The 24,125-nt window shown below is 43.9% G+C and overlaps 1 protein-coding gene across 1 annotated transcript in view; it reads left to right on the forward strand.

Annotated features, from left to right (window-relative positions):
* LOC103371844 (phosphoprotein associated with glycosphingolipid-enriched microdomains 1-like) overlaps positions 1-21,145 on the forward strand; it is a 49,534-nt gene extending 28,389 nt beyond the window's left edge. Inside the window, exons 3-8 of the mRNA XM_008301311.1 lie at positions 10,450-10,485; positions 12,423-12,654; positions 15,081-15,138; positions 19,874-19,970; positions 20,369-20,538; positions 20,684-21,145. Of these exons, the coding sequence (XP_008299533.1) occupies positions 12,467-12,654; positions 15,081-15,138; positions 19,874-19,970; positions 20,369-20,538; positions 20,684-21,145 (975 nt within the window). The 5' untranslated portion in view covers positions 10,450-10,485; positions 12,423-12,466. The remainder of the gene's footprint in view (positions 1-10,449; positions 10,486-12,422; positions 12,655-15,080; positions 15,139-19,873; positions 19,971-20,368; positions 20,539-20,683) is intronic.
* Positions 21,146-24,125: the final 2,980 nt, after the last annotated feature.

The raw sequence follows: 24,125 nt of genomic DNA on the forward strand, positions 1-24,125 counted from the left end.
CCTAAATATGATGCCAGCACCCTGTTAGCTTAGCTTAGCACAAAGACTGGAAACAGGGGGAAACAGCTAGGGTAGTCTGACGAGCCAGCCCTTTTTAATACCTAACGACTTATATCTTGCTTGTGTCTGGCTCGCAAGGCCACGACAAAGGAGGGAAACGCAGTCGGATAAATACGTCCATTAACCTTCTGAACCCCAAAACCTGTTTGTGAGTTTAAAAAGGCATGTTGTCTTTAAAAACTTGCCAGAATAACGGCATTAGTCAGAACAAGAAACTGTCAAAGCAGAAGCTATCGTCAGATTTTCAAATTTCCAACAGTTCGTGAACTACTCATCTGTGACGTCCTGTTCAGTTGGGAAAATGAATCAAATTTAAGTGAAATTTAATCAAAATCGTTGTATTGCTTAACAAATTCGCCCCAAATAGTGTTTGCTCTAACCAGATTCTACAAAAAGCTAAAAGATTCTGCGTTTGTCGGTGCATCCGTGAAGACATGAGTCGGCTTCAACCGACAGTCATGTGACTAATCAGGGAATTTCTAGCTAAAGTAGGTTGATCTGCAGGCAGTGTTCACACATGCAGAGTACGTCGAGTCACATTTATCTTTTTGTAGTGTTTGCAACGCCTGCGGGCACTTGGAAATGTTGTTGATTACATTTTTGTAAAATTACTAATAAAAGTAATATATCTATTTGTTATTTATAGCACTATCACTCTTTCACAATACACAGACGACTTGGTTGAATTCTCTCTTCTTCTAGCTATACTTGTGCTGTTTCCATAGAGGAGCAGGAGTCGAAATGGGGTTAATGGAATAGGATGAAGGGTTACAGTGGCTTAGATGTAACTTTATACCGTTGCTTCCTTTAGAATGTGTGGATCTATGAAGTCAGCGCCACTGTCTGCACCCACCCACAACTCAAACACTGTAAAATTACTCTGCACTACACAATGACAAGGTGTGATATTGAAAAAGAATAGTGATACAGAAAGCTCCACCTTGCATGTAGGTAGGTTTTTTTTTTTTTAGGTATGTTACATATAAACTCTGCTTTAGATAACGTCACCAGTTCACTGTAGTTCCAAGGTTGAAATCCACAGCTGAGGTGTTGGCTGCTTATTTCACTAATGATATGTCACGCAGCATATTAAAAACACCATATGGGCATATTAACAAAACAAGACTTGATTTTCACTGGAGGGGATCTTTGACCAAACTGAGAGTACTTAAACAGAGCTCATAGATCCTGAAGGGCCGGTAAAATCAGTAGAGTAGGATGTGCAGGGGAAAAAGAACGAAGAAGAAGAAAATCAAAACAGCACAATGGCTCAGAAAGTTCGAGAAAGAGCTGCCAAAGCTTTATAAACTGGAAACACTGCCACACCCAGCAGGCACCTAAAACACAAAGCACACAGGAGACGGTGCAGGGGTCATCACATTTGTTTAACCAAATCGAAAAAAACTGTATGAAAGGTTGTGTTATGAGATGGCAGGAAGTAAAGTGTTCAGGGGAAGAAACAGTCCAAACAGAAAAAACCCACAATGGTTTTACAGTTCAGTTTTTGTGCAAATCAAACAAACATAATATAATCCGTTCGATGAGGAAGTTCAAGTATCTCCTTGGATCTGTTTTCAGTCATAATGTGAAGCCATTGTGGGATCAATCAGTGGTATCAATCTTCTCGTTTAACTCTTTTCAAGCCAAACTACTCCCCTGAAATAGAAACCGAAACACCATTTTGTGCACATTCTCACCAAATCTGCTGCCGGTTTTGATTCCTGCTCTCTGCCCCCTGGAGTTCGCCCCTTTCTCCGCCGAATACCCTCCGTGCCGTACTTACCTCCGGGAAACACGGAATAATCTTCGGCTTTGTGAAATGAGAAACCAAATGGAAAAGGTGAAGACAGAAGTGTATCTGTCTTGTGCAATCTCCCGGAGTTGCTGAGGCGTGCGCGGAGTCGGATGTAACCAGAAAACGTGAAGATTGCTCTGTCTGAGGGTTGCCACGTCTTGCAGCATCCTCCTAACCCCCCTCTTCTCTCTTATAGAGGTTGCCATGTATGTTTAGCTTCAAAATCCTCCCCCCCTCAACTGTCCACCCAACCCCCCAGCTGCTGTTTCTGATTGTAGATGTGCCCTTTGAGTCCCTGCAGGCTTCCATATTTTACCATATATTTATGGGGGGCCAGCAGACGTGTTGAATATGCGATGGTCTGGTTTGGCGAAGGTGAAGAGAAAGGTTGAGGGCCGAAGCTTTAAGAGGGGTGAAGACACCAATACATCCAACCGGGGTTGCGCATTTTTTGTCAGGCTTGCTATTAAAAATCCCCGGGAGTAGAAGTACGTCTGAAAAATGGCTTGCACCGAAAAGGTCAGGAGCCGCCTCGTTCTCCTCCTCCTCCACTTTTTCCTTCTGTCCTCCCTTTTCCCCTCCTTTAACCAAATGCACACATTAGGAAACCTCGCTTTCTCTTGAAGCACAGCCACAGCAATGTGTTGTAGGAACGTTAGAGAGGGTTGAAAAGGGTCAGACCCCCTACCGGTCGCCTCGTCTGGGTCACCTAATAAACCCACCCCTGCTGTGGTTAGGGCCTTGTAAAGATGGATCACATTTCCATTTCAGTCGCTCATCTTCTCTCTCTCTCTCTCTCTCTCTCTCACACACACCTCTATTAATTCCCCCTTTTGCCCTGTGCCTTTTGTCCAAAAGGCTGGTGTCACAGGAGGAGATAGATGAAGTGCTGCGCTGCAATTTTCCTAGAAGCAGCAGCAGCAGAGTTGGGGTGTGGTAATTCTAAGAAGAAAGAATTAAATTGGTGGTTGTTAATACATTTGTGACAGCGAAAGCGCGTCGCCCGTGTGTCGCCCTGCCGCCGCCGCAATGAAATCGTTCGTCTGCAGGCATCTGTTGCATCTCATTAGCAGCCCTCACAATGAATTGCCTCAATGGATTTCTCACCCACAACCGCACGCACATACAGCATCCCTCATCCTATTCCATCCACCCTGATAATCCCTTTATCTTGGCAGCTATTCAACACATAAAGGCCAATGTCACTGAATAATGATGCGGTTGTATCTGCTCCTCATTCACTCTAATGCTAATCTTCATCTCAAGGTGACAATGATGGGGAAATTTTTATGCACACAGGCGTTCGGGCCCTGAATAAATCTGCTATTGCCTAATCGGGGTTGTGCGCATGTGTTTGTACGAGTGCTGGTAATATTTTCTTTTAAGAGGAGGAGAAAGGTCTAATAAAACAACATGCAGACAGACACACTTCCTCCTTCAAACTCCCAGAGTTCAACAGTTCAGCCCTCATCTCCGTCCCGCCGCCGGTGTTCGCCGAGAAGGTCACTTACAATGTGAGTGACAATTCGTGAAATCATTACAACAATCCGTCTTTTTTATTTTTTATTTTTTTAATCCACGCTCCGCGCCTCCAATTTACATATTTGGATGACACGCCTGGCTGGGTTGTTTAATCACCGTAAATTCACTCGGCTGCACAATTACCAAAGTCGCTTTTGTTTTCGGAGTTTATTATTAGCTGAGTGGCACCGCTGTCGCAAAGCTAATCAGTTTGAGACAATGACAGAATGCTTTTTTTTTCATAGGGCTGCAGTGAGGAGAATAAAAGTGCTTTGTCGGGACACGGAGACTAAAAAAAAAAAAAAAAGAAGCGTGTGGAATGTAGCTCGCTTCATTAAATTTCAATTTAACCCGTGTTTGCTTGCGCAGCAGATTGGCGAAAACACGGCGCTCAATGCTGTGCTTGGAAACTTTTTCTTTTTTTTGTTTGTCATGTTCAGAGGGCAGTTAAAGCAACGGCTGTTACGGGGGTTGCTGCAGACGGATGGGCGAAGTTCTCGACACGGACGATGCACTTCTGCTTTTCCAAGGCGAAAGATGTGAAAGCTAAAGGTTCTTCGTGTGCAAGAGAGAAACATCTGAGAGAGCAGCTTTCACCAAGACGAAAGAAGGGAAGGAAAGAGAAAAGTAGAACTGAAATTGAAAGGGTCTGGGAATGAATATGCTTACCGTGGAGCGCGTTACTGCCTCGCACAGACACACTTTGTCGAGCTTAATTGAAGGGACGCTCACGGTCCTGATGATTTAAATGCAGAGCTACTGCCTCAGGCAAAAAAAAAAAAAAACACAATAAGAGGGTTTGTAAAGTAGGAGAAAGAGAAGAGAAGCCTTACACAGATGGAAGATGTGAATTTTGCTCAACATTAATGTAATTTATAGACCTAATATGAGCATTTTGTTGAAGTTACCATCCTCTATCCGCGAAAACATGTTTTTCGAGAGCAAATCAAGCAAAAAACCGCCAGAGGTGATCCAGCGAGTAAGTTTCGTGCTCATCCGGTCTGAATACAGCAGTTTCTGGTTCAGTTGTGTTCTGTGAGAGAAATATCTGCAGGCCTCCACAGGCTCCGGGGGTCATCGGTGTCCTCGAGAACTTGGCAAACCAAGACAGGAAATGCAGCTTTTCCCATGGGGCGGTTTGACATTAACGGGAGGCAGATTTTAACAGACGCACACACGTGTTTACACAATCCCTGCACATATGCACAAAGCCTCTATGGACTTCAGTGTCTTCGGGAGGTCGGGGCAGGTCAGCGAAGGCTTAGAGGAGGGGAGGGAGAGAGAGGAGCTTTTTGTCATTTACGGTGAAGAAATAAGACACATGTTGCCGTTTGTGCGGCCTCGCAGCTGGTCGGGAAGATGACATTGAATCCTTGAAATTGGATTCTGCGGGTAAAAAAAAAAAAAAACACGTAGAAGGATGAGCACTAACCGGAGGATGTAGTTCACCTCTTGCCAGCTGGAACACTAAAAAGAAAGAAGTAACATATGCGCAAATGTTCTGTGCGCTTTAAGAGTGAAAGATAAGACGCTCGCTTGTTTCTCTTTTAATCTCTTTGGATCGTGAGTAACTTCGGGGAGGAAAACATTTATCTGCTCGGGGAAAGTGCTTCATATTTCACTTATAAGTCCCCAGCGGGAGATGGTTATAAATGTTACCGCCGGCAGATATAGTTACTGTATATTGCAAAAAAAAGGGAGAGCGAGAGAGGGAAGGGGGAGCACAGTCGTGAGTATGGATGAAGATAAGGCATGCATATCTTGTAATATGAGAAGAGGGAGCAAAAAAAACTGGGAGCCTTGCTAAATTATGCAGTTTCAATTTCCTCATTTAGGGAGGATAGATCAATTCCTCATACTAAAACCATTAACCCCTTAGGATGGCCAGTGTTACTATGGCAACGCTGATGTGTCCCTTGATCTGAAGCACCTGTTTTTTTTTTTTTTTTTAATATGCTCCTGCACCACATGCACCGGCAAGAAGGAGTATTAGGGAAGACTGTTCGAGGCCTTGATTGGATTAGATGTACAATAAGTCTCGGCCCTCTGGCTTCACAAACACACACACACACACACACACTTCCAAGTTTCTGTATTTGTTAGCCAGATATTTCTGTGTTTGCATGCAATCGCGTGCATGTAGGGACTACATCGCTTTGTCTCAGAGCCCTCTTCATCCCCGTGGGGAGTTGTATATCATCAAGCCCTCCCTGGGGATGGGTGTCACTGCGACTATATCAGCCTCTGTGTTCCTTTCACCGCTTATTTCCATCTCTTTTACTTTTATCCCCTCCTTTAATCCGCTCTCTCCTTCATTAAATTTCTTTTGGTCGCTGTATGCTTCCTGTACATCTTGTTTGCCTCCCCCCCCCCTCGCCTTCTTTATCTTCCATCCTCTCCTCTCTTGGCTGCATCCTTCTCGTCTCCCCTCCCCCCATCTCTCGCACCCCCACCCTCCAAATGGCCCTCCGGTCAGGACACAAGATGGTCAGTGGCGTGTGTGTCTGATGGCGCTCGTTGTTTTTCTGTTTTCACGATGACCAACTGTGAGATGGAACGAGGATGAAAGTTGGCTAAAAAAAGAAAAAAGGCAATTTGTGTATTAGACAGGAAGGTTTGTTAGTGTAACTGTGTTCATCGTGATCGTATTCATTGTTGTGCGTCTGCCAAAGGATACACAAACATATAGCTTGTTATAAGAGGCTTATTTGAAGAAGCTGTGTTTTCTGCTTCATTTGGAGGTTTAGCTGGGAAAAGGTCTTTAGTTTATGCCAAATCCCTGCTAGAAGCTGTAGTGTTTGTAGTGTATGTTTTTGTATTTTTGCTGGCCGGAAGTGATCACAGTAAATTACAGAGTGCAGTGCTTTTGGATGCTCTGCTAAATCCCGCTGCATTCTCCCCAAACAATGCACAAAAAAGATGCTCTCAAGCAGCAATCTCATTGTTTGGAATAAACTCCAGTCATCACTTTCTTCTCCGGCTTCTTGTATAATCTGAGAAATGTGACTCTGGGCTTCCTGCACAGCTCCACGTAACTTCCTAAAGAAAGTCTTTTTTCCTCCCCTAAAAACTGGATTATTTATTATTGTGGAAATGCCTCTGGCTCTCCTTTGAGAAGCTTCCTGGGGCTCATTCGTCAGCAGCCAGCCAGCTGTAAACCTTCCCCGGTCTGCGTGCACCCCGAGGACCCTGCAGAGGGGAGGAGGTGTCGCGCGCCTACAAAAGCATCCACGGAAACCGAGGCACTGATTTGCCTGTGGATGTTAATTTTTCTGGGGGTTTTTTCTCCCCCTCTCCTTTCCTGAGGCGAGTCCAACAGATGAAACTCCCACACATCCTCACATGTGGCTCTGCCTGACTTGTACTCTCTGCTGCAGGGTCAGGTAGAATTTCTGCCTGTAGAGCAGCAGGGTTCAGATTCGATGCCTTGGCTTTCTTGGCTGCAGTTTCTTACAAGGAAGGTTCTGCCATGATGCGGCTTATGGTTAGTCTCAGCCCTGTGTGTGTGTGTGTTTCTATGGGTACAGCTGGCTGAGGGGAGGATTTGGATTCCTGCCTCGAATCCCCAAAACACATTCCTTTTTTTTTTTTTTTTAAATGACTTTTCCAGTCAGTTATTTTCTATGGCACAGGACAGAAGACAGCCACACCGATTGTCTCCTTTCCAAGGCTTCTGTTTTCTTTCATCAAAGCCTGAAAGCGGCGGGAGACGGAGAATGACAGCGCAAGCGAGTCCGGTTGTAGTGCTTGGCTTGGCTTCTTGAATCGCATAGCGGTGGGCCGCGAGGAAGCTTTCCACAGTGAAAAAGATACTCAGAGCTTTTACGTATGGTATTTACCAAGTATTAAGCAATGAAGTGTGTCCTCAGATGAAAGACTGAGCGGTTTATTCCGAGCATATTTGCGACTCAGCAGGGAAATATGTCTGCAATGTTATTCATTCATTTGTACCAAACAGGTTCTTCATACCATTTGAGTGAAGATGGCACAAGCTGGGATTGAGTTTTAATGCCATACAAAGCAGCAACAGCAGAGTCGGAGTCTTGGAAGCAAGTGCGAGGAATGTACTTTGCCAGCTATGAGCTACAACATAGTCAGTCTAGGATAAGTAGAGAAGTGTCTTAAGGTCAAGGAACTGACATAGTGAAGTCAGACAGCAGTTTACGCAAGTTCAGTTACATAAGTTTCTTAGCATTTGCCACCAAGCTTGTGTTTTTAACCAGACCAAGTAAGGCTTTAACACTGAAATGGGGTGTTTTATTGCTTGTGACTTCAGCTTTACATCTTCAGATGCTTTTTTTTGTCCAAAATGATGAATGAAAGTTACAGCTTGTAGTACAAAATACAAGTGCATTCTTGAAGATGCTGCTACTCGATTAAAATGAAATGGCTGCGGTCACTGTATATATACTGTGAAGCACTTTGAAGTTGCCATATAAATGCAGCCATTTACAAATAGGATATTCGGTGGTAAACCAGTGTGTCAGAGTCATGTTTATCTTTACTGGTTGACGATTTCACTTTTCTCATCTGTGCTGACAATACAAAGAAAGGAGAAGTGTGGCATGAGGTGGTGCATTCAGTTTTGGTGAAGGTCAGACTTTGTTACACCGTGTTCCCGTTTAAAGGTGAAGCCTGTGATTGTGTAGGAAGGTTGTTGATGTTTAGCTAGCATCTTTAGATAGTTAGCATGTGCCAAATTTACCATCTGCCACCACCCACTGTGAGTTGCGCATGCGTTAGCAATCTGTGAGGTCATTGTGTGGACATATGCTGCAAGTGGACCAAGTTCACTGCTAATGTAAACACAGGAGAGCTGAAGAAACACTGGATGAACCAAAAACAACAAGCTCTCACTCACTGGGAATTTGAGGTGTTGGAGCAGCAATTCGGTGATGTATTTGTTAGAGCTGGGGGAAAGAGCTGAACCATTTATCTCACTAAAATGTTCCATGTCAGCTGATAACGACAATTATAAATCATTTCATAAACTAACTTGAAATTACATCTAATTTGAAACTCGTCTCATGAGGGCAACCGCCTCCAACAAGGGAAGCTGCAGTGACGAGAGGCCCAGGTGGCTGCAGACTAGCACACCTTGGGAGACCTGCAAAGAAACCACAAGTACCCCTTTTCCACCAAGAAGAACCAGGTGCTAGTTCTTTGCTGGTGCTAGTGCCAGTGATTAGTTGGACCTCCTAGGAACCTGTTTTTCCATCGGCGAGGAGCTAAGTTAGAGCCACGCCATATGTCATTGCATACGTAGCCGTTTACAGAACAACACTCGCACCATACAAAAGTCCACACAGACTTACTTTTTTTATACTGGTGCAACTAACTTTCTCATTTGGTCGCACTTCCCATCTTGTCACAGGCAAAACATATGACTTGCTGAACAGTTTCTTATCGATAGACGCAACAATAAAGCGATGTTCCCCGAATGCCCCACATAGTAGGCTGTGCTAGCTGCTGTTGGTGGCTGGTGACAGGCCGGTATGCGACCAAAAATGACTTTGAAAAGAGTAAAGGAGGGCGTTCTGATGTCAGATTTGTCCAAGATGAAACGGAATGATTTTTTGTCATGCGGTCTTTTCTATGAGTGGACAAAACACGCATGTGGACCGCATTTCTAAGCGAAAATACCGCAGAACACTGAAGTTATATAAGTACTGTTTTCCTCCACTGTGGTGCTGCTAATGGGACACAACTGTCCCGGATTTAAGCGTGCAAGTTTGTACAAAACTTCCATGTGTTTCGGGACTCATTCCAATACATCTGTGATCGGACCAGAAACGTCCTGGCAACAAACGACACAAATCACCACTTGTGTGTCCCATTATGTGTTTCCATTGGTCTCGTTGGTCACGATAAGCCCGCCCCCAACTCCTGACGTACTCTGCTCTTAGCTCTGACCCATTAAAGAGTTGGTACTTGCTAAGCACCAGTTTTGAGAACCTGGAGCTGGTGCTTAGGTGGTGGAAACACAAAGAACTGGTGCTAAGTCAGGCTCTGGCTCCGAACTAGCACTGGAACCAGCTCGGTGGAAAAGCGGTTAAAGAGGGCAGCAGATGGTGAAGTGGCTTCTGTACTAAGTAACTGTTCTGGACCTTTTGACTGCACTCATGGTCTTCCTCAGCAGATGCAGTCGTCGTGAAACTATAGATCGTTCGAGCACTTTAAGGACTTCTCGGTCACGCTGGTTTAAAGCTTGGAAGGAAACTAACTAGGAACACAATGAAGCCAAGAACGAGTGAACCAATAACATACCTGAACACATAAACCACCTGCAGCCTAACACTCCTCTATGAGTTGCTTTCAAAACATTTCTGTGGTTTTTTTTTATTTTTTCCCCTCTCCACCACCATAAATAGCGCTGATGGGTAGAAGGAAATGTTGCCATGGTGACACAGTGCTGTGGCAGCCGGTAATTATTCTGGTTTAAGTGCCAGCAGAGACACACGCGAGCTGGCACACGGCGGCGGATAGTGACACCTGGACACGAGCCTCTCAGACGAGGTCGGATTCATCGGGCGACAGTTTGACCACGGAAGTAATTTTGAAGCAAAATCAGGAGGCGAAAGTCAAAAATCTCCTCGAGTCGATTTGATCTGGAGTTCATAACTAGAAACCCTGCGCCTCGGGGGAGCGTACATGTGTGTGTTCCTAATGTAAAATGTTGCAGTGAATGCAATCGATATCATGTGTTATATGATACAATTTAGCAGTGATGTCACCTGGTTATTATCCTCTCGGTTACATGGACTGAGCGATCAATAAGGTGGACGTTGTGTGTGTCCCCTGTGCAAGATTGGGTATTGTACATGTTGCTAAAAGGGTGTGTGAGCAGAAATGTGTGCAGGCAGCCTGTTGTCCAATACATGTTTGATATTAACAAACATAAACATACTCCCAATTCCCTCTCTGCTCTCCCACTCGCATGCACAACCCAGCCTACATCTGCACACACTCACCGAACAACAACACCCTCCAAGGATAATATACAGCTCAGTGCTTTACCTCCGCCGAGCAGTAATCCCAACGCCTCCTTCTCATTTTTATCTGCTCTCTTCCAGGCGAGGCCGACCTGACTAATCATCCGAGGTGTCAAGGTAAGGCTGTGTTCGCCTCTCACCAGCCACTCACACTGATAGCAACATGAGCCCTGTTGTGCTTTTTTCATCTGGGGTGGTGGTTGTGTTTTGTTTTTTGTTTTTTTAGCAAAAAAAACGGGAATTCCTCTGTGTCCTTCTGAAGGAAAGTTAGAAATTGGGTTCTGCAGCTTGAGCTGATTCGCCACAAAACTTAGTTCCCCAGCTCCCACACTCCCCAGTCACATTAGCATAGGCGAGACACAGTGGAGGGTTTTTTTTTCACCGCTGGCACAGACACACACATGTAACACCAGACAGGAGTTTGGCTCGTGCACACGCCGGGAGGAAATAGACAAGGAAAGATAGATTGTCGTATTTTTGTCACTGCCCTCCAGTTCTTGCTGCTGTAGCTGTCTCTCCTGCTGAAGGACGTGCAGATAGAAAGACACAGAGAGAGAAAACACTCTCTGCATGCTGTCACTCATCTCGTACATCACCTTTCCTTTCTGATCATCTTTACATCCCTACTCCGACTCTCCATCCCCACAGCACACACACATAGTAGGATACAAGCCACCCTCTCCACATTTATTTTTTTGCTCTCTCTCTTTTTTTTTTGGAGGCACGCAATCTCCTCCCTGCCACCGCCTTCCCCCCCGTCGCGACTCACCGGCAACTCCACACGGCCCCATAAATCACCCGTGATAAAATCAGGGGTTCCATCAGTTCACTGAAACCCAACTTTAGCTGTTAGACGGAGACGTGAGGAGGTTTCTGATGCTGTGCGCAGAGCTCAGACACCGGTTGTGGAGGCTCTGGTGTGAGAGGCCACTGCAGCAGACTGAGGCAGATCGCTGTCTGCACTGCAGTCTGGCTCTGCTCTGCTCTGCCACCTGCTGGCCAAGCCCGGTTACTGTATGCAGGTGGAGGATACACAGAGTTAATAATGAAGGATAGAACTCAGCAAATCCAAAATGAATTCAACAACAAGTTAAACCTGATGTAGATCCATGGAGCTCCTTAATGATACATGACGCACTCGCTGACATGTTCTTTGTTAAAATACACATGGGTACTGTATTATTTTCAAGTTAAGTCATGTTTATTTCAAGTCAATCCCATATACACTGTCCTGTTACCATAAACAATGAAGAGGGTATTATATCCTCAGCTTAGAATAGTCCCCAACAAATACAATTTATTCCAGTTTCAGTAAATTTGGTAAAGTGTACATTGTCCAACTGTTTTGGAAAATTATTTTGCCTTTTCGAAAGGTATTAGTTGACAGTTTTTAAGGACTTACATCTCTTGGATGGGAGATACAAAGGCTGAGGATATCAAAAAGTATTGGAAGACACACCAACACATTTAATTGTGTTTTTTTTATGTATAGAATTTGTTCATCGTAACAAAAATATAGAACATCAGCAGCCTTTTGCTTTGAATCTTTCTGTTTTTAGTAATGAATGATAATTAGTCAGTGATCAAGGACATCACAATGTTTGCACAAAAGTGACATTTGAGTAACTTGGCCTTTTTAGTTTCATAATAAATATCTGACAAATTAACTGAACCAATGGAGGTTTCACTCCTGAGCATCTTATAATGGAATTTGGAAATGCCTAATGAAGTTTTCTGACAGAAAAATGTTATATTTCAGTACGTTTTCATAGCAGCAGAGCGCTTTGTGTCTCATTGTATCCTTCAGTAAACTGTGTTAATCCTCAACCAACAGTGATCATTTAGGATCCTCACAAACATGAACACTTTTCTTCAATCACACAATAAATACGAGGTTGCTCCATTTGCTCACTTTGTTGTCATGTCTCTAAAAGAAGTAACCATACAGTTATTGCTGGAAAAATAAATCATCTTGTTTTTTTTCAATCTAGATCCTGTTTCAGCTACAGATTTTAATACCTCCGTGTTTGTCGTTTTGTCTTGTGTTTCCCCAGCTGGTACCTGTCCGATGTCCTCTCTTCCCACACTGTGATGTGTCATGGCTCCGGTGCTGAGTGGAGTGTGGTGGGGGCCGGAGGCCGGCGTGGTCGGCTCGGGGACGGCGGCTGCCGCCGGTGTGGCGTCGTGGCTGGGCAGCGAGCAGCTGGTCCTGGTGGTCACCCTCAGCGTCCTCACCGCGTTGCTGCTGGTCTCTGTGCTGCTGCTGCTGTGTGCTAGCTGCCAGGGGTGAGCACACAACACACACACATCAACACCACTGACCCATATCATGCTTGTTACTGTAGTTGCTCCAGATAACACTCACATATCTTAAAGATGCGCCCGACGAATACTATGAAAACAGCTTCGTGGTTCTCAGGTGGACACATCCTGCAGCGTCAGCCATCTGAAGCAAATGTACTCCTATCGGAATTGCCGACTGTGCACAAATACCTGAGGGGACATTCTTAGCTGTAGTAATTATAGGTGCAGCGACTATATAGAACCGCGCTGTAGCAGTAAAGGAAGCCCTCTGGGGTGTTAGTGCTTTAATACAGCTATTATGAATGAGTACGTGTGCTGTCAAAAAAAAGGTGCCTTCAAAGTAGAACACAGACCTAAATATACAACCAGAGGAGAACAGGATATGGTTTCATCTTTTAGATACAGAGTTACTGTAAGAGCTGATAAAGCAAGCAGAGCATTGCTGGTCAGCAGCACAACGGAAACTAAAGGTTTATTAATGTCATGAGTTTAAACTGTGAAGTGAGGTACAGTCCATTAATATCTGGACAACTTTCTGTCTCACTGGAATTGCAATGAAACAATGAGTGAAATTAACGTGGTGCTAATGTTCTGCCATATTGTCAGATGCTGTAGAAATTGTAGAATGTTGAATAGTTTTGATGTGTAACCCTCAAAACTGAAAGAGGCACGCTTCCTGTTAACTTAGCATAGAGCTGAGCTGAGAGTTACACTGCTGAACCTCCATCATAGTCACATGGTTTCAGGTTAAACTATCACTTTAACACGAGTACAGCTGATTATTTTCATTACAGATTAATCAAGTTTTTGTCAATTATTTTGCAATTTAGTTTGTAAACAAAGCCAACAAAACCATTGTTACCATTGACCATCTGTAAAGTAAAAACCAAAAAAAAAAACATTTCACACATTTCAGTGTATAACAAACAGAAATGGATTTCAAATCAACCCCAGTTCTTTTACACCCTTCCATTCCTTTGACATTTATGCACTCCTGTTTACAAATAATAATACAAATGTAGTGTGTACTTCAATGATAGTTTCTGGACGATTTTTGCTGCTGTCACATTTGAACTGACTGTGGACTGATTTTTCACTGAAATATACAGTCCTGCACTCCACAGCACAACCATGGCTAGATGTAGAGAGAACTTTAAAAGGTCTGTTGTGCATTTTAACAGTTATAATGCCATAAATCATAAAAATCAAAAATCAAATCAGGTTTGTTGTCATGTTGCTGTACATACAACAGTAGTACAAATAAGATGAGAGAGTGTTTCTTCAGGATCCAATAACTTAAAGTAATTTAAATAAACAAGTGTTTGCATGTCTGGATCAGCACTTCTGCATTCTGACAGCCTGTGGAATGAAGCTGTTGATCAGTCTGAAGGTTCTTCCTTTAATGCTCTGGAAACATTTGCCTGATGGCAGCAGTTCAAACAGTTTATGGAGAGGGTGTGAGGAGTCCTGACCATGTTCAGTGTCCTGCTCCTGCAACAGCTCTGGAAAAGTTCTTGGACAGAGGTGAGGGAAACTCCAATGACCCTCTCAGCTCCTCCAACTATCCTCTGTAGGGTTTTTCTGTCTGACATACTGCAGCTGGAGGACCATGTTGAGATGCAGATGTCAGTAAAAAAAAAAAAAGAACAAAGTTACATTTCTTTGATTACTTATTTTACATTTATTTTGAAAAAAATGAATTAACATATACAACCTTTTTCCAAGCGTTACCAATATTGGGGAACAAATTCGATTTTATATACTATAAATATTTTACTTTTTAGCATTTGGCACTTGCTTCCATGTTTTTCTTTTATCTGTTCTCTGTAAACGCAGACTGCAGTTCACTCCAGATCAATGAAAAGTTGCAGATTTTTTGTCAGATAACTGTTGGTTGCAGCTGAGTCAGAAATTGCTTCACGCTTGTGCCAGAGTGCCAAATGTTATGCTTTTTACGGAATCTAGATTGAACAAGTGGTCTGTTTTTAACAAATCTGTCAATGGGACATTTAAATAAAGTGATTTTGATGTTATTTTAAACTTAAAATTGTGATATTGATGTAATATAGTGGTTTGAGTTTAAATCTGTTTCAAACCAACCAATAAAAAAGTGCTCGTGGATGTCCTTCCCTTTTACACTTAGAATATAAGAAGCACCTTTAAATATAATGCAGTCAAGCTGACACCACCATAAACTGAATTACATGCTAAAATATACAGTTTAATTCCATTAACATGTCTCTAAAAATAGTTTTTTATCCTCACGGTTTCATTTAAGAGCCAACGTGCTGCAAAAAAACAAAACTCCAAACCATGAATAACAGGCAGACGGAGCCATGAATGGTGTTTTATTGTAATCCGCCGCTTATCTTTTCTCTCTCTCTGTTTCCCATCTGTCTCTCCTTTAGGCAGAAGAAAACAGTGAATGGACATCCAGCAGGAGACCACGAAAACCTCATGAATGGGGTGAGTTGGACACGAGTCTGGCACACACGTGAACAAAATTTTAAAATGTATGAAATGACTTTTAATAACATCCAATCTTTGCTTACGACGCCTTTGTGTTTGTCATCTGTGAGCTGTGAGATGAGATGTGGAGGGAAGCAGTTGTCTTGCCACAGTGTGGCAGGCAGATTAGTAATTACATGCCTGTGTGAACATTCCTGTCCGTGCATACGTAGCCTCTCACACACATGCAAACAATGTGAGTAACCATGAATGTTTTTTTAAAGATAAATTAAGTCAGGGTTTGTTTGGAGGCCTGGACTACACAGCAAGTCCAACATAGCCAGGATATATTTTCACTGTCTGGCTTCACTCAGTCCAACAAATGTCTGGCTAAGAATTCACATAAAGCTGGTTATCGACTATGTGAGGATTTCTTAACTTAATTATGAAGGTGTATTGACAGCAGATGACCAAACATGGACAGAGCCACAAGATATAATCCTAAATCCATACGAGGAGTTTAAAAACACAATACAGGCTAAAAGCAACGCAGCTGCTGAAGCTAAAGCATTAAGAAAAGCTGGTAAAAAAAAACAAAAAAAACTGCAGACTGTGTGGATGTGTTAATAGGCTTATTAATATCACCGCCCCATCAATAAGGTGTGAGTGGATCTGAATATAATTAGGCTGCAATTGTGTCCTCCACTAGATTTATGTGTTGCTTAGATGTAGCCTATTGTTACGGCACCCAAGACAATTTTATTCTTTCAGCTGCAGCCACGGCAGTGTTAAACGCTCTCGAGGGCAAGCAAAGAACAAATACAAAAACATAATTCAAACCAGTACACAGCCTGGCTTGCATAGCGTCCACAAGTACAGGGCTTTAATGCTTTAATCAGTTTTAGGATCATGTTGCTATAAATTGGCTTTGAAACGTCCTGCAGGCGACGGGAAAAACGTAAAGCAAGGAAGACTGACGTTCACTACAGTGACATTCTGTATCTCTCATATCTGTGCTCATCAGGGAAAGAGGCAATACTTTATGTGTTATTTTAAACAAAACCTGCAACAGATCAGTTTAGGTGTGAAGCATAAGTTGCCATGGTGATGTACCCCTGAGTTAAACCTGAAGTTATCTTGCTAACCTCAAACCCAGGCTTTGTCTGAAATCACCCACTACATCCTACATAGTACCGAATGTTGGGTTACAAACGTTACACCCTACAGAGTGCACTCAAAGTATCCCACAATGCACCGTGAAAAGTAGTGTACAGCCGATGGTCACTAACTGAGGGATATGGACCATCATGCATTGTGTGAAAGGAAATGTGAACAGGAGCATGAAAACTTGTCATTAAAATGTAAGTAATTTTCCCTTTTATGTTTTGTTAAATTTCATTTTAAGCGTTTCTTAGCTAGGCAATAAACTGAATTTGATGTGTTTGCACTACGCTGCTACGGCACAAATCGCAGCTAGCAAGCGACGTAATTAATAGCTCGAGTAGTGTCCGAAATGTTACTTTGCCGAGGTGCTCCTGACATACATCAGTTCACTACTTAGTTCACTATATAGTGGTCCCTGTATAGTGAGTAGGGAGTAGGGAGTGAATGGTAAATGGTCTGCACTTATATCGCAATTTTCTACCTTAGTGGTACTCAAACCGCTGTACAATGTTTTCTCAGTCACCCATTCACACACATTCATACACCAAATGACGACAGAGCTGCCATGCAAGGTGCTGCCTGCCATTGGGAGCAACTTTGGGTTCAGTGTCTTGTCCAAGGACACTTTGACTCTGGAGGGGCCGGGGATTGAACCGCCAACCTTGCCTCATCCTTAGAGGACAACTGGTCTACCACCTGAGCCACAGCCGCCCACGAGTAGATGACTTCGGACACAACCCCAGTACAGGCCTTTGAAAGCTCAAAAAACGCTCAGTTCTCGCAGTAAAAAAACAATAATTCAATGTTTCTGCTGGAAATATGTTCAGTCAGACAGATTCTCTTTCTTAAACAGAAGCATCTGCATTACAGATTTAATCCTGCTCATACACGCTGGTCCCATTGTGGGAGAGTGATACGTCTGTAATCAGGCAGACTGCTAAATGAGTCTGTGGCTGGAGCTTACAAATTGTCTGCAAGCCTGAATATCACACACATCTCCTCACTGAAATCTTATGACACACACTCTCTGACATTCGCCTTCTGACCCACTTCCCATCACACAGAAACGTACACAAAACACAACCTCCTTGCACATGGCTGATTGACAGCATTCAGTTGTTTGCAAGATTGCCTTTAAATTGCCAGCAGCTGCTGACGGGGAAGTGGTTCGTCCTGCTCAGAGAGCTCATGTGGGGAAATTCCACCGACTGCTATTCTCATATCACTTATTTTAATATCGGTCACATGTGTCTTTTTCTGAAGTCGCTGGAAGAAAGAATGAAACTCATAAAACTCAAGAATCTGAAGAAAGAGAATATTCAGGACTTATAGACTTGACCTTTGCCCTTTTCTTGTTGAGCACTACTCATAGTGACACACTTTAGATGTAAAGATAGTAATTACCTACAACCATAATATTGATGTGTCAGGAACCAAGCAACATTTAAGTGTGACAAATACCCAGCTTTCACCGACTAAATGACATCCGCTCCTACTCCGTCGCTCCCTCTGAGCCTTTGTGTATATCTCAGCCTACATGCCTCCTTGTGCACACACACCATCCTCAGAGGCTCTTTGCATTTGATGGATATCTTCACTGTAACCTTTAAGCAGCAGCGCAATTGCTGGGTGGTCAAATTGTTTCAAGAGGGGCCCATTTGTATGAAGGACCATGTCACAGGCTGACAGGTTAAATGGGGGTCTTTGTCTTTGCGGATGAGTAGATTAGCTCTTCCTCGCTCACCCGCAATCCGTCTTTTCTTGCGACCCGACATTCGTGCCTCCGTATCCTTCGCTATACGACGTGTTTTAAGCGATCAGGGTTCAAATGGACCAGAATTAGAATTTAATTCAATTTGAGTCCAGAATCGGTGAACACAAAGAGCTCACGTTCAGCAAAGTGGCTCATTTTGCATCCTCGTACAGTTATTAAAGTAGTAAAAGCACAGGCTCAGTGATTGTGTAGCATTTTGGTTTGATCACAGTTCAGGTTAAATAATGTTGTAACACTGATGTATTTGCAAAAATTAGCACAGCTTAGCAATTACTCTGCTCTGAGCTGTGATCTTAAGAGAAATTATATATACTAACAGCTTTTCTTAGCTTTTCCTTCAGACAATAAAAGAAAGAAGATATTAGGGTCATAAAATAGTTAAAGATTACATCATTGGCACCAACAGTTATGAGTGCATGTGGCCACTAGGTGGGGCTGTGGAGCTTCTAAGACGTAACCCTCAATTCACACCTAAGGAAAACAACAAACCTAAACAAAGAACAATCTTGGCTCACACTGTTTTAAGAGGTTTTTTGCATTTTCTGATCTCTTAGCAGTGAGTGACTGATTGATAATTCTGCGCATACGAACACGACAGTTTGTGTGTAAAGTGCGTCCTGATAAATCGTGCCTCAGTGCGGCAAGTGCTCTGCACATCCTGTGTTAATTAGTGCAGTTTCTTTTTCAGCGACTGTTATTTGGAGTCGAGAAGAGTGTTGATTTGAGTGTTTGCTCACTCGCGGAGCAGATTCTGCTCTGTGGAGGCTGATCAAACCGGCTGCACGGATATTTTTGGAGTCTGACAGTTTAATTAGAGATTTTTTTTTCTCCCCCCGCTCCATGTTTCCATGATGTTGCAAGTACAGAAACTGGCTTGAATGGGAGGTTTTAAAGTCTCAAAGTGCTCTGCTGAAGTGTCCTTTCGCAAGACTGAATCTCTGCCAGCTTCAGAGCTCTTGTTCTGTGGCGTCGAGCTTCCTGTAGAGGGAAGCAGGGTAAAATAGGGAAACAAATTTCCCAGTGGGTATCCTCAAAGCACCATCTTCCTATGGTTTTCATTATTATTCTACTAATGCCATCATTTCACCTTCTTTGGTCAAACTGTGCCATTATGCTCGGCTTGGTTTTAGTGCCTCTCATTAAGGAATCAATGTGACATTGAGAACATAAAATGGCATCTGTCCGTGAAGGGTTTGTACTCCACATATTGTCAAAAGTAGGCTGTCAGATTGACATAGCCTCTCATAAACCCAGTCACCCTTCAGCATATGTTGATCAGGTCCAAATTAGTTAATGTATATTATGTTTGTTTGTTGTTCATACTGAATTGTTAGCTATCTTTAGATGTCTTTACTTGTTAGGTATAAATACATTTAATTAAGCATGCGTAACATTCTGATAATGAGCTTAAGGTAATCAGTGATGTGATTGAAAAAGCTTAGAAAAGCAGAGATAAAGGAACAGGAGGAGCGGGGAAATTGGAATCTGTGCTGCAAATATGAAAAAAAAAAAAGATCCTAAATGATGCTCCAAACATATTACAGTCTGCAACCAGTGGCTTTTGGATTGCACAGAGGTGTGAAAGTCATCTGTCCTCGGCAAGAAGAAGTGCAGATTGATTTCTATTTCCTTTTTTTCTCGCTTTTTTCCTTTTTTGGTGTGACATCTAATTAAAAAAAAAAAAAAAAACAACCTAAGACTGTGTGTTGTTTATTTGTGCATTAACAGCCTTGGTGTTTTGCAGCCCTCAGATGAACTCCAAGCCTCTGAGCTGTGAGCGCAGCAGTGACAAACAGCTTATCCTTTGTTGTGCAGGTGTCAGAGAGAGAGACCATCAGCCAATCAGCAGACAGTCCAGTGACTGACGTGGCAATCAGCAGCTCTCACAATGGTCCTCTCACCAGCGGTACAAGTAAGCCGACACATTTTAGCTCAGCGTGCCTTTGTTTACCGCGTTAACTACTTTAACTATACGAGGTCGATGGCAGAGCGAGGTGCTGCGCGTTTCTGCTGCCTTCTACGCTCATTAATTAAGTCACATGATAATGACATTTGCTTCACAGCTGTTGTTATGCAACATGTCAGCTCTAAACCTCAGCTGTTGTTTTTTTTTCCTACGGGCGTATCTCTGTCATGTTCTCCGTCATTCCTACCTGTTACAGACAAATCTAGAGGCAGTCATTGTGACTCACTGTAATGGCTGTGAAATACATGTTAAAAACACATCTCTCTCTGATGAGAAAAGCAATATTAACCAGCTTTTTACTCGTCCTCCTCCTCTCCTTTTTTTCCCTCCCTCCCTCCCTCCAGTCCTTACAGACACACAGGACACCAGTCCCCAGTTGTCAGAGGAGATGCTCTCCAGCCAATCAGAGCTCAGGTCCTCCAAGTGTCCTCAGGACCGCGAGCTTCCCAGCATCCCTCCCAACAATGCCCTCATCGGGGACGGGCCCCCAGCCTCGGGGGACAGCACCTATGAGGTCAGTGTTTAAAAGTCACCTTCCAAGAGCAGAGTTTGTTACTTAATTAGAGCGAATTTGCCAGTTAGAGGAGATTATAGCTCTGATTGGTTAGGAATAAAAATGAATTTACAGCTAGAAAACAGTGTGTTTTTCTGACACCCAGGTGGTGAAGGAGATGGCGGCGGCGTCCCGCGACGTCAGCGTTGAGGACTCCCTGTACGAGACGGTCAAGGAGCTCAAAGACCCGCCCGCCAAGCTCGGCCTCCCCAACGGTACCGTCCGGCTGAGCCCCGACGAACCTCCGCCTCACCCGCCCGCTCTCCTCAACGGCCACCTCAGCCCCTGCACGCCTGAGCGGGGGCCCCTGTGTGCCGGGGTGGAGTACGCCTCGGTCGACCTGAACAAGAAGAGCCGCCACAGCGTCGACATGGAGGCCAAGAGGCGCTCAGACAACGCCGCCGCCCCGTCAAACAAGCCCATGGAGGAACCGGAGGAGGATTTACCTCCACCGGTACCGGAGAAGGTTCTGGATGAAAATGACAACCAGCCAGGGGTGATGAATGGCCTGGTGGGGGCTGGGCTGCACAATGGAGAGGTGAGGATCCTGTGTGTGTCGCACCTGTAGATTGGAGTGAAATTTGCATAATGAAGGTTCATTTCGTAATTTGATGGAAGAGAGAGAGAGAGAGAGGAGAAACTCATTTGACAGAGCTATGCAGGAGCAGAAACCGCAGTGGGAAATCATTTCTCGCATTTAAATAAAAGAAGAAGGAGGATTTGAGTTTTGATTTTCAGCCAGCGCATGACCTTGGAGGTAGATAAGACTTTATTTTTTAGATGGAGTTTTCTCAATCGAACGCATTTGTATCATTTTAGATTCAAACAAACCTGCACAACATTTTAAAGTAATCTTCTATCTCACAAAAAAAATCAGACAAAAGGTCAACCTGTCTCTCATTATGATATTTATACCCCGATGTAGCTGAGGTTGGTCATCTACTTAGCAACACCGTGCAAAAGAGTCAATGTAACTGGCTCGAGAACAAAGAAAACAGGGAGATGTGTCTCACCACCACAATTATCATCTGCTAAGCTGCCATCTCGGTGCTGCTTTAGGGAGAGTGGCAGACCGAAAGGGAAGAAATTGGATGGCGAGGGAAATCGGTGTAGGAGTGAAGGGAGGAGAGAAGAATGAAAATGGGAGCTGGAGAGAGTAATAGATGAAATAGAGATAGCGACGGAGAGATGATGGGAGATTGACTCAAAAACTGCTGAAAGGACCGCGAGGCACGAAGGGTGAGGAGGAAAGAGAGTCAAGAGTGAGAGACGGCGAGATAGAGAGAGAAAGAAAGCAAAAAAAAAAAAACTCAGCGGCATACAAATGAAGTCATCGGTAGTACAGAGGAAGGTAGTGGAGAAAAAAAAGGATGATACAGAAGAAGCGACATTATAGAGAAGTGAAAGGGTGAGATGTAGAGACGTATAGGAGGAGAGGTGGAATAAGAATCAAAGAAAAGGAGGTGAAAAGAGAAGAGAAGCAGTTCAATNTTCAAGCCAAACTACTCCCCTGAAATAGAAACCGAAACACCATTTTGTGCACATTCTCACCAAATCTGCTGCCGGTTTTGATTCCTGCTCTCTGCCCCCTGGAGTTCGCCCCTTTCTCCGCCGAATACCCTCCGTGCCGTACTTACCTCCGGGAAACACGGAATAATCTTCGGCTTTGTGAAATGAGAAACCAAATGGAAAAGGTGAAGACAGAAGTGTATCTGTCTTGTGCAATCTCCCGGAGTTGCTGAGGCGTGCGCGGAGTCGGATGTAACCAGAAAACGTGAAGATTGCTCTGTCTGAGGGTTGCCACGTCTTGCAGCATCCTCCTAACCCCCCTCTTCTCTCTTATAGAGGTTGCCATGTATGTTTAGCTTCAAAATCCTCCCCCCCTCAACTGTCCACCCAACCCCCCAGCTGCTGTTTCTGATTGTAGATGTGCCCTTTGAGTCCCTGCAGGCTTCCATATTTTACCATATATTTATGGGGGGCCAGCAGACGTGTTGAATATGCGATGGTCTGGTTTGGCGAAGGTGAAGAGAAAGGTTGAGGGCCGAAGCTTTAAGAGGGGTGAAGACACCAATACATCCAACCGGGGTTGCGCATTTTTTGTCAGGCTTGCTATTAAAAATCCCCGGGAGTAGAAGTACGTCTGAAAAATGGCTTGCACCGAAAAGGTCAGGAGCCGCCTCGTTCTCCTCCTCCTCCACTTTTTCCTTCTGTCCTCCCTTTTCCCCTCCTTTAACCAAATGCACACATTAGGAAACCTCGCTTTCTCTTGAAGCACAGCCACAGCAATGTGTTGTAGGAACGTTAGAGAGGGTTGAAAAGGGTCAGACCCCCTACCGGTCGCCTCGTCTGGGTCACCTAATAAACCCACCCCTGCTGTGGTTAGGGCCTTGTAAAGATGGATCACATTTCCATTTCAGTCGCTCATCTTCTCTCTCTCTCTCTCTCTCTCTCTCACACACACCTCTATTAATTCCCCCTTTTGCCCTGTGCCTTTTGTCCAAAAGGCTGGTGTCACAGGAGGAGATAGATGAAGTGCTGCGCTGCAATTTTCCTAGAAGCAGCAGCAGCAGAGTTGGGGTGTGGTAATTCTAAGAAGAAAGAATTAAATTGGTGGTTGTTAATACATTTGTGACAGCGAAAGCGCGTCGCCCGTGTGTCGCCCTGCCGCCGCCGCAATGAAATCGTTCGTCTGCAGGCATCTGTTGCATCTCATTAGCAGCCCTCACAATGAATTGCCTCAATGGATTTCTCACCCACAACCGCACGCACATACAGCATCCCTCATCCTATTCCATCCACCCTGATAATCCCTTTATCTTGGCAGCTATTCAACACATAAAGGCCAATGTCACTGAATAATGATGCGGTTGTATCTGCTCCTCATTCACTCTAATGCTAATCTTCATCTCAAGGTGACAATGATGGGGAAATTTTTATGCACACAGGCGTTCGGGCCCTGAATAAATCTGCTATTGCCTAATCGGGGTTGTGCGCATGTGTTTGTACGAGTGCTGGTAATATTTTCTTTTAAGAGGAGGAGAAAGGTCTAATAAAACAACATGCAGACAGACACACTTCCTCCTTCAAACTCCCAGAGTTCAACAGTTCAGCCCTCATCTCCGTCCCGCTGCCGGTGTTCGCCGAGAAGGTCACTTACAATGTGAGTGACAATTCGTGAAATCATTACAACAATCCGTCTTTTTTGTTTTTTATTTTTTTAATCCACGCTCCGCGCCTCCAATTTACATATTTGGATGACACGCCTGGCTGGGTTGTTTAATCACCGTAAATTCACTCGGCTGCACAATTACCAAAGTCGCTTTTGTTTTCGGAGTTTATTATTAGCTGAGTGGCACCGCTGTCGCAAAGCTAATCAGTTTGAGACAATGACAGAATGCTTTTTTTTTCATAGGGCTGCAGTGAGGAGAATAAAAGTGCTTTGTCGGGACACGGAGACTAAAAAAAAAAAAAAAAGAAGCGTGTGGAATGTAGCTCGCTTCATTAAATTTCAATTTAACCCGTGTTTGCTTGCGCAGCAGATTGGC

This window comes from Stegastes partitus, unplaced genomic scaffold (assembly GCF_000690725.1).
Source record: "Stegastes partitus isolate 25-593 unplaced genomic scaffold, Stegastes_partitus-1.0.2 Scaffold34, whole genome shotgun sequence".
NCBI lineage: Eukaryota > Metazoa > Chordata > Actinopteri > Pomacentridae > Stegastes > Stegastes partitus.